The sequence below is a fragment of the Diabrotica virgifera genome, chromosome 8, assembly GCF_917563875.1.
Source record: "Diabrotica virgifera virgifera chromosome 8, PGI_DIABVI_V3a".
NCBI classification, from domain to species: Eukaryota; Metazoa; Arthropoda; class Insecta; order Coleoptera; family Chrysomelidae; genus Diabrotica; species Diabrotica virgifera.
The window spans coordinates 219,577,609-219,589,548 of NC_065450.1; the positions used below are offsets into that span (position 1 = coordinate 219,577,609).

An 11,940-nucleotide genomic window follows, 5' to 3' on the forward strand; every position below is an offset into this window, starting at 1 on the left:
GTATGGAGCAGAAACATTGGTCCTTACCAAAAAAGTAATCAGTAAAATATAAGCGGCACAGAGAGCAATGGAGAGATCAATGTTGAATATATCCCTGAGACAGAGTTTGTTTTGGGTCTAACTAGACCGGTCTAAATGTTGTTATCAGACGTAACTAGGGATACTAAGTACGTAGACTTTATTACCCCTCAATGTTCTATTCACTTATTGTTATTAGATATTGTGGCTGCCTTAATTGTGCGTTTTGACTTGCATTGTATATTTTTTGTTTTCATCTAATTTTGTTAATTCGCTTTGTATTCGGATTTTACTTTCTACTTTTATCGTTTCCTTTATCAATACTATTAGTTGTGTGTGAAAATTAAATTCTTGCATTTTTTTATTAAAAATTTTCGGTTTATATTGTCATGTAGATGTCACTATATTATATGCATTAATTATATTTGATATAAACAATATATAAAACAAAAAGTCTAATTATAAAATATTTTTCAGCTCTTCAATCGCCTTTATTCCACAAATCGATAGAAAATAAAGAGAAAAATGAGACGCTCCTTCCACATATTACCTCTTTTCTCAACTCAGCTAATAGTTTACCTGAAAAAATTTATGTCGGAGATATTGGTGCCGATAATAGAAAAGATACAAATAGTAATGGAGAAATAAATTCCGATGAAAATTCGGATGAAGCAGAGAATTCGAGCACAATGGATAAAGCCAATAGCACCCCATCTGATCAAACCGATGCCGCCGAAACAGCAGATGATTTCAATACAACAGCGGACAGGTCCGATACAACAGCAGACATTTCTAATACAGCAGTATATGATTCCAATACAACTGAAGATGATTCCAATACCAAAACAGACGATACTAATACAACATCAGATGATTCTAATACAACAACAAACATTTCCAAAACAACTGAAGATGATTCCAATGCAACAGCAGACGATACTAATACAACAGCAAATGATTCCAATACAAAAGCAGATGATTCAAATACAACAACAGATATTTCCAATACAACAGCAGATGATTCCAATACAACTGAAAATGTTTCTAATAACACAGCAGACGATACCAATACAATATCAGATGATTCTAATACAACAGATATTTCCGAAAATGAACATGACTCCAATACAACAGCAGACGATACTAATACAACAGAAGATGATTCAAATACAACACCAAATGATTTAAATACAACGGCAGACATTTCCAATACAACTGCAGATGATTCCAATAAAACTGAAGATGATTCCAATACCACAGCCGACGATACTAACACAACATCAGATGATTCTAACACAACAGACATTTCCAATAACACTGAAGATTATAATATTACAACAGCACACGATTCCAATACAACAGCAGATGATTCTAATACAACTGAAAATGATTCCAATACCACATCAGACGATATTAATACAACATCAGATCATTTTGATACAACAGACATTTTCAATACAACCGAAGATGACTCCGATACAACAGAAGACGATACTAATACAACAGAAGATGATTCTAATACAAAAACAGACATTTCCAATGCAACTGCAGACGTTCCCAATACAACATCAGACGATTCCAATACAACAGCAGATGATTCTAATACAACTGAAGATGATTCCAATACAAAAGCGGACGATACTAATACAACAGCAGATAATTCCAATACAATAGCAGAGGATTCAAATACAACAACAGATATTTCCAATACAACAGCAGATGGTTCCAATACAATTGAAGATGATTCCAATACAACTGAAGATGATTCCAATACAACAGCAGACGATACTAACACAACAGAAGATGATTCTAATACAACACCAGACATTTCCAATACAACTGAAGATGATCCCAATACAACAGCAGACGATACTTATACAACATCAGATGATTCCAATACAACAGCAGACGATTATAAACCAACAGCAGACAATACTAATACAATAGCAGATGATTCCAATATAACAGCAGATGATTATAATACCACAGCAGACGATTCCAATAAAACAGCAGGTGATACTAATACAACATCAGATGATTCTAATAAAACAGAGAGTTCCAATACAACAGCAGATGATTTCAACTCAACTGAAGATGATTCCAATATAACAGCAGACGATACTAATACAACAGTAGACGGTTCCAATACAACAGCATATGATTCTAATACAACTGAAGATGATTCCACAGCAGACGATACTAATACAACATCAGATGATTCTAATACAACAGACATTTCCAATACAACTGAAGATGACTCCGATATAACAGCAGCCGATACTAATACAACAGAAGATGATTCTAATACAACAACAGACATTTCCAATACAACTGAAGACGTTCCCAATACAACATCAGACGGTTCCAATACAACAGCAGACGATATTAACAAAACAGAAGATGATTCTAATACAACAGACATTCCCAATACAACTGAAGATGACTCCGATACAACAGCAGACGATACTAATACAACAGAAGAAGATTCTGATACAACAGCAGACATTTCCAATACAACTGAAGACGATCCTAATACAACAGCAAACGATTCCAATACAACAGCAGGTGATTCTAATAGAACTGAAGATGATTCCAATATAACAACAGACGATACTAATACAACAGCAGATAATTTTAATACAACAACAGACATGTCTAATACCACTGAAGATGATTTCAATACAACAGCAGACGATACTGATACAAATGAAGATGATTCCAATACAACAACAGACGCTTCTAATACAACAGCAGATGATTCAAATACAACACCAGATGATCCTAATACAACAACAGACATTTCCAATACAACTAAAGACGTTCCCAATACAACATCAGACGATTCCAATACAACAGCAAATGGTTCTAACACAACTGAAGATGATTCCAATACAACAGCAGACGATACTAATACAACAGCAGATAATGCCAATACAACAGCAGATGATTCAAATACAACAACAGATATTTCCAATACAACAGCAGATGTTTCCAATGCAACTGAAGATGATTCCACTACAACTCAAGATGATCCCAATACAACAGCAGACGATACTAACACAACAGAAGCTGATTCTAATACAAAAACAGACATTTCCAATACAACTGAATATGATCCCAATACAACAGCAGACGATTTTAATACAACAGCAGATGGTTCAAATACAACAACGGACCTTTCCAATACAACAACGGACCTTTCCAAAACAACAACAGATGATTCCAATACAACTGAAGATGAATCCAATACCACAGCCGACGATACTAACACAACATCAGATGATTCTAATACAACAGACATTTCCAATACAACTGAAGATGACTCCGATACAACAATAGACGATACTAATACAACAGAAGAAGATTCTGACACAACAACAGACATTTCCAATACAACTGAAGACGATCCTAATACAACAGCAAACGATTCCAATACAACAGCAGATGATTCTAATAGAACTGAAGATGATTCCAATACAACAACAGACGATACTAATACAACAGCAGATGATTCTAATACAACAACAGACATTTCTAATACCACTGAAGATGATTCCAATACAACAGAAGACGATACTAATACAACAGCAGATAATTCCAATACAACAGCAGATGATTCAAATACAATAACAGATATTTCGAATACAACAGTAGATGGTTCCAATACAACGGAAGATGATTCCAATACAACAGCAGACTATACTAACACAACAGAAGATGGTTCTAATACAACAACAGACATTTCCAATACAACTGAAGGTGATCCCAATACAACAGCAGACGATACTTATACAACAGCAGATGATTCCAATACAAACGCAGACGATTATAATACAACAGCAGACGATACTAATTCAACAGCAGATGATTCCAATACAACAGAAGATGATTATAATACCACAGCAGACGATGCCAATACAACAGCAGGTAACACTAATACAACATCACATGACTCTAATAAAACAGACAGTTCCAATACAACAGCAGATGATTTCAACACAACTGAACATGATTCCAATACAACAGCAGACGATACTAATACAACAGCAGACGGTACCAATACAAAAGCAGATGATTTTAATACAACTGAAGATGATTCCAATACCACAGCAGACGATACCAATACAACATCAGATGATTCTAATACAACAGACATTTCCAATACAACTGAAGATGACTCCGATACAACAGCAGACGATACTAATACAACAGACGATGATTCTAATACAACAACAGACATTTCCAATACAACTGAAGACGTTCCCAATACAGCATCAGACGATTCCAATGCAGCAGAAGATGATTCTAATACAACTGAAGATGATTCCAATACAACAGCAGACGATACTAATACAACAGCAGATAATTCCAATACAACAGCAGATGATTCAAATACAACAACAGATAGTTCCAATACAACAGCAGATGGTTCCAATACAACTGAAGATGATTCCAATACAACTGAAGATGATTCCAATACAACAGCAGACAATACTAACACAACAGATGATGATTCTAATACAACAACAGACATTTCCAATATAACTGAAGATGATCCCAATACAACAGCATACGATTTTAATACAACAGCAGATGATTCAAATACAACAACGGACCTTTCCAATACAACAACGGACCTTTCCAATACAACAACAGATGATTCCAATACAACTGAAGATGAATCCAATACCACAGTTGACGATACTAACACAACATCAGATGATTCTAATACAACAGACATTTCCAATACAACTGAAGATGACTCCGATACAACAGCAGACGATACTAATACAACAGAAGAAGTTTCTTATACAACAAGAGACATTTCCAATACAATTGAAGACGATCCTAATACAACAGCAAACGATTCCAATACAACAGCAGGTGATTCTAATAGAACTGAAGATGATTCCAATACAACAGACGATACCAATACAACAGCAGATTATTCTAATACGACAACAGACATTTCTAATACCACAGAAGACGATTCCAATACAACAGCAGACGATTCCAACACAACAGCAGATGATTCCAATACAACAGCAGACGATTCCAATACAACAGCAGGCGATTCCAATGCAACAGCAGACGATTCCAATACAACAGTAGATGATTTCAATACAACTGAAGATGGTTCCAATACAACAATAGACGATACTAATAAAACAGCTGGTGATTCTAATTCAACAACAGACATTTCCAGTACAACAGCAGGTGATTCCAATGCAACTGAAGATGATTCCAATACAACAGCTGGCGATACTAATACAACAGCAGATGATTCTAATACAACAACAGACATTTCCAATACCACTGAAGATGATTCCAATACAACTGCAGACCATACTAACACTAGAACAGATGATTACAATACAACTGATGACAATTCCAATACAACAACAAACGATACTAATACAACAGCACATGATTCTAATACAACAATAGACATGTCCAATACAACAGCAGATAATTTCAATACAACTGAAGATGATCCCAATACAACAGCAGACGATTCCAATACAACAGGAGACAATTCCTATACAACCGCATACAGTTCCAATTCAACAGCAGATGATTCCAATACAACAGCAGTCGATACTAATACAACAGCAGATGATTCCAATACAACAGCAGACGATTCCAATACAACAGCAGACGATTCCAATACAACAGCAGATGATTCCAATACAATAACACACATTTCCAATACAACAGCAGATGATTTCAATACACCTGAAGATGATCCCAATACAACAGCAGATGATTCCAATACTACAGAAGACGATTCCAATACAACCGCAGACAGTTCCAATACAACAGCAGATGATTCCAATACAATAACAGACATTTCCAATACAACAGTAGATGATTTTAAAACAACAACAATCCCGGACAAACCAACGGAGAGAAGCCCTAGAACTACCGACATTCCGAGTCCTACACGCATTGTCACAGATACGCCTACACATCCATCTTCTGAGAAGACACCTGCAGCAACCACTTTAGTGCCATCCAGTACTGGTGCAGCTTATTCACGATTTATAGCTTCGGAATGCCTTCTTCCATTACTAATGATAGTTATTGCATTGAATTGAAATAAAATAATAATCAGTTTAATTGATATTTAAATTATTGTACACACTTCTCATGAAGTAAACAGAAAAAAAGTGTAGGCCTCTATGTATTGAAGATACACATACGTATATCAGCTGCAGTGCTATTTGATAAAAGCAGATGAATTTTAGTTTTCTGAAATTTACATTGATCTTTTGCTCTGGTATCCTAACGACCCCGAAAAACAAGAGTATTTTGTATCTCCATTGACCCAAACATAAATTTTGTCAAATTTATATCAACACATAATATTATCCACCCACATAGCTTTAGAAATAGCTGTCTCATTTTTAGATGTCTGCTCTTTCACTTTCCATTTTTATTTGCGAGTTGAAATAATTAAGAGAATTTAAGATGAATATATGTAATATTTTGTTATCTAGAACCATTGGGGAAGTAATTATAAACGTTAATAAAGTTTTTGTTAATACCATTGGCAATGTGTAGATACTTCAGCAATATGGATGAAAATTTATGAAAAAATAATTATTCTTTGATTATCTCAAAAGGTTCTACAACTGATTTCTGAGAAAAAAGTTAGCATACTCGAAATATAAATAAGCTCTTTTTTATTGTACCAAAAAATTGTTGTTTTGTCAGGCTGTATTATAAATAAACTTAGGTATATAAAAATCAAATGTTACGTAATTTCATGACTGTACACAGTTGATAAAGCAATTGATAATGAATCACCAGACATAGTAGTACAATTACAACTAGATATATTCAACAGAAACAATCAAGTTACTTGATGAAGAAAATTTAGACATTATTGTAAAGCTTTTTTACGATATCTACGATACGGACCAGTTTCCAAAAGATTGGCTTCGCTCTAAATTTTTATCACCGTACCCAAAACACCACTTGCTAATCTCTGCAAGGCCCACCGACTAATAAGCCTATGGGGTCACTTTTTAAAACTTTTCTTTAGAATACTAGGTACATACAAGATTATATAAGACATGTGAAGAAGTCAGCGGCTGATGTCAGTTTGGTTTCAAAAACGGACTTAACATGTGAGAGTATGCAAACATTAATACAGAATTATTCAGATCACTTATTTACTTACTTAATCAGTAGACACATTTGTACCTTTAGGTGTTGGGCCGTTTATAATACAATTCATTAATTACAATATTTTACAATCTTCTGAGGTGTCCTAGCTCTTAACGAACTCTCTCCATTCCTTTCTATTGGATGCCATCTGTGTTGCTTCCTGCCAAGTCTTACCCTTACTCTGCAGTATCTGCGAGATGTCACGGTTCCATTCTTTAATGGGTCTTCCTCTTCTGTTCTTCCCTATTGGTTTGGCGCCCCACACTCTTTTTACTTGTCTATTATTGTCCTTCCGGGTTATGCGAATCCGAACCATGCCAATTTTTTCTCCTTGATTGAGTCGAGTATCGGTTTGATTTTGAGTCTTTCTCTTATTTCTTCATTTCTGATTCTATCAGTTCTTTTTACTCCGATCGTTCTTCTGAGGTATTTCATCTCTGCTGCCTGAATTCTGCTCTGCTGTCTTTTGTTTAATATCCAATTTTCTGCTCCATATGTCACTGTAGGTCTATATATTGTTTTATATATTGTCATCTTGGTCTTTGTTGATATTTCATTGTTATTAAGGAATCCTCTATTTAGTACTTGGAATAGTTTTCCTGTGTTTTCCATTCTGTTGTTAAGATCGTCCTCGATGTCTCCTTTGTTGTTGATTACTGTTCCTAAGTATTTCTATGAATTTGTCTTTATTATTTTTTGTTGGTCTATCATTACTTCTATTTGATCTTCCATCCCTTGTTTCCTTGATATTTTCATTATCTGAGTCTTCTCTTTGTTTGCGTTTAAGTTGTATTTGCTTGCTTCTAGGTTCCATTTCTCTAAGTTGTATTTCAGTTTTTCTGCTATTTCCGCAATTAATACTATGTCGTCTGCAAATATACACATCTCAGAGTTTATCATTTGCATTCAATTCCAACCGATGCAGGATATCTAGTTTTCTTACATTCTTTCAATATCTCAGCTATTACATTTATGAATAGCACTGGGCTGAGACTTCCCCCTTGTCTAACTCCTTGAGTTGTTTGAAATGGTTCTGACTGTATATTTAACATTCTTACTGTATTTGTTGTTTTCATGTATATACTTTTTGTTGCTTCTATCAGTTCTTCACTTACTTGTTTCTTCTTTAGGCTTTCCCATATATCTTTTCTTTTGACTGAGTCGAATGATTTTTGCATGTCTATAAAGCTCAATTATTTAGATCAAAAAAAGGATATTTTTTTCATCGATTATGAGAAAGCATTTGATAACGTAAAACACCAACTAATGATGATAAAGTATGTACAAGAGTTGGATTGGATGCTAAATTGGATTCTCCAATCTTGTTTAACTTAAAAAACATTCGCAGGAGCAATAGCAGACTCTCATTGGGGCATTAAAGTAAACGGCATATTTATTAACAACATTAGGCATGCCGATGATATAGCGATAATGGCAGTTAAGATCTAACATCTTCAATGTCTTTTAAATGATCGAATTTTTACAAGTGAAGCTTTGGGTTTGAAAATAATTATCAATAAGACAAAAACAATGACTATGGTAGAAATAATAAGGCAAACGCAAAGATAATATGTTTACGCCAATGTAACAAAAAAGAGAACTTCTGTTGGAGTAAAAGTAAAGAGGATGCTAAACTCCAACAGAAGTAAGGAAAAGATAGAAACTAATGTCTAACTAAATGGGAACAAAAATGAAAATAGTAGAAAATAGCTCCTCGTTGGAGAGGCTGAAGTCACAAAAAATGCAGAAATAGATAGATTGATAATAGAAGTATGAATAGACAAAGGCAAACTGGATAGAGTTGACTAGCAAGAGATGCAAGAGAACGACAACTTGACACTCAAGGATGGATACGGTTAATTTGCATGCCTGTCAAAGACGGTAGCTCAAAGTAGATAGTGATGATAACTAAGAAGGGAAATATTAAGATAAGAATAATGTACTGAAAATGAATAAAGTTGAATAATTGCTAAAGAAGAACAAATTAAATATAACTAACAAATCATGGGCGCCAGGAAATGATATTCGATCACTCTCCCAGGTATCTTCCGACTACCGAACCATAAGTTTAATGTCACATACATACCTTGAAAATTCTGCTGAAAATTATCCACGCCAGAATACACTCTAAACTGGAACTGGATATTAGTGACACTCAATATGGGTTCCGCAATTGTATGGATACCAGAGAGGCATTATTCTCCTTCAACGTGCTGACACAGAGATGTTTGGATGTTAACCGTCCTCTTTACGTCTGTTTTATAGACTACAATAAAGCGTTTGATAAAGTAAAACTTGATCGACTCATGGAAATTCTGAAAACTAAAAACCTAGATGAAAGAGATTTAAGACTAATAACCCACCTCTATTACAATCAGCGAGCAATAGTAAGAATTGAAAAAGAAACATCTGGAGAAATGGAAATAAAGAGAGGAGTCCGGCAAGGCTGCATACTATCACCTCTATTATTTAACGCTTATTCTGAAGAGGTAATGCGAGAAACTCTGGAAGATGAAACAGTCGGCATAAGAGTAAATGGAGTCTTAGTTAACAACATCAGATATGCAGATGATACAGTAATAATAGCCGATAGTTTACAAGACCTGCAAAGACTGGGTAAAATAGTAAGGTGTAGTAGGGAGTACGGACTCTCTCTGAATATCAAAAAGACGAAGTTTATGAAAATTAGTAAAAACAACCATAATACTAACAAAATCTTGATAGTAGAGGGCCAGCAGATCGAAAGAGTAAAAAAGTACACGTACCTAGGAACACTCATAACAGAAAATAATGACTACACTGCAGAAATCAAAGTCAGAATCGAAAAAGCACGTTCTAATTTTATGAAAATGAAAAGGTCCTATGTAGCAAAGATTTAACATTAGCTCTTAAAGTACGACTAACAAAATGTTACGTATAGAGTGTACTATACTATCGAGTGGAATCATGGACGTTAAATGTAGAGACAATGAGACGACTTAACGCCTTTGAAATGTGGACCTATAGAAGAATTATGAGGGTTTCCTGGGTAGATAGAGTTACGAACAACGAAGTACTAAGAAGAATAGGTAAAGAGAAGGAAGTTGAACTTACAATTAAAAAAAGAAAGCTACAATATCTCGGACATGTGATGCGGGGCGAGAAGTATGGCATCCTCCGACTCATAATGCAAGGAAAGATAGATGGCAGAAGAAGCATCGGAAGAAGATGAATTTCATGGATGAAGAACCTGTGAGAATGGTTTGGATGCAGCTCAAAACAACTATTTAGAGCTACTGCCTCAAAAATTAAAATAGCTATGATGATTCCCAACCTCCGTAGCGGAGATGGCACCTGAAGAAGAAGAAAGAGATGTAGCTGGAGAAGAAATAGAACAAGTCAGGCAGTTTAAATACTTGACTTGTCTTCTAAACGAGAGTTGGGACCTTCAGACTGAAATAAAAAGCAGACTAGACTAAGCCAGAAATGATTTTTTTTTAATTCGTAAATTTCTGACTGATCGAAAGTTGGATTTCAACCTGAGATATAAGATGCTAAAGTGTTACGTTTGGCCTATTCTTTTATATGGAATAGAAGCATGGATGTTAAAGGCCAGATCCATTAACAAACTTAACAGTTTTTAAAATGTGGTGGCTATGCCGAATGCTTAGAATATCATGGAAGGATAGAGTCAGAAATGGGGAAGAGCGGGCTTCCACAATAGAGAACTTTTTGATTAGGTATGTAAAAAGTATGAAAACTATATAATTAGGGACACATATTACGAGGAGAACGATACACTTTTCAGCAACTAGTTCTACTGCTATGAAATGCTCTTCAATGCTGCTAAAAGTAGAATAATTTAATCCTGACTATATAACATATCACCTGACAAGGCAAAGTACAGTGGACGCCTACGCAGAAATGTACGACACCTTAATAAGTAGTGGCTGATATCAACGTTTATTCCAATACTAAAAAATAATGCTTCAAAAGAATGCGCGGAACATCGAACAATTGCTTCAATGAATCACGCACTGAAAACTTTTTTGAAAGTTATACACAACCGAATGTGCAAAAAACAATAATAGATCTAGAAATAAATACTTAAGATTTACTTATTCAGAAATAGAAATGGAACACCAGAGGTATTGTTCAGTATGACTGTCAATTCTAAGATATATAGATATGAAGATACTTACACATATGCTTTATTGATTTTAAAAGAGCATTTAGTAAAGCATAATAAACGTATTCACGTCTTACGGGGAAATTATTTTGATGTAATCCCTCAACCAATCTCTCTAAATCAAAATGGTACCCCAAAAATTTTATCACAAAAATTAACTTACACCGTAAGCATATCAGAAGATCACCAAGGATTCAGAACCAACAGATCTACAGCCGACGCTACCTTCATATTATGCCAACTAGTAGAGATGTCTATACAGTTCAACAAGCCCTTTTTCATATCCTTCGTGAATTTCACAAAAGCGTTTGATGGAGTCAAACTGAAAGACGTAATCCGAATCATGAAGCAGCAGAAAAAGAATTTCCAGCTTCCTATAGAAGGAGTAACTCTAAGGAGAATTAATTATAAAAATAAAACATAAATCTCAGTAAGGTAAATAATATTATACAAAGACATTTTCATATTTTTTATTTGTGAAGTAAACAAATTAAAAATGTTAAAATGTTCAGATTTTTTTTTAAATAATTGATTCAGATCCAGCAAGTTTGTGTCTTGGTGATGTCGTCATATCTAACTTT

The 11,940-nt window shown here is 34.6% G+C and overlaps 1 protein-coding gene across 1 annotated transcript in view; it reads left to right on the forward strand.

The window, feature by feature from the left end:
* Positions 1–6,138, forward strand: part of LOC114336293 (serine-rich adhesin for platelets-like) — a 45,433-nt gene extending 39,295 nt beyond the window's left edge. The window contains exon 5 of the mRNA XM_050659211.1: positions 496–6,138. Coding sequence (XP_050515168.1) covers positions 496–6,116 — 5,621 coding nt within the window. The 3' untranslated portion in view covers positions 6,117–6,138. The remainder of the gene's footprint in view (positions 1–495) is intronic.
* The last annotated feature ends 5,802 nt before the right edge of the window (positions 6,139–11,940 follow it).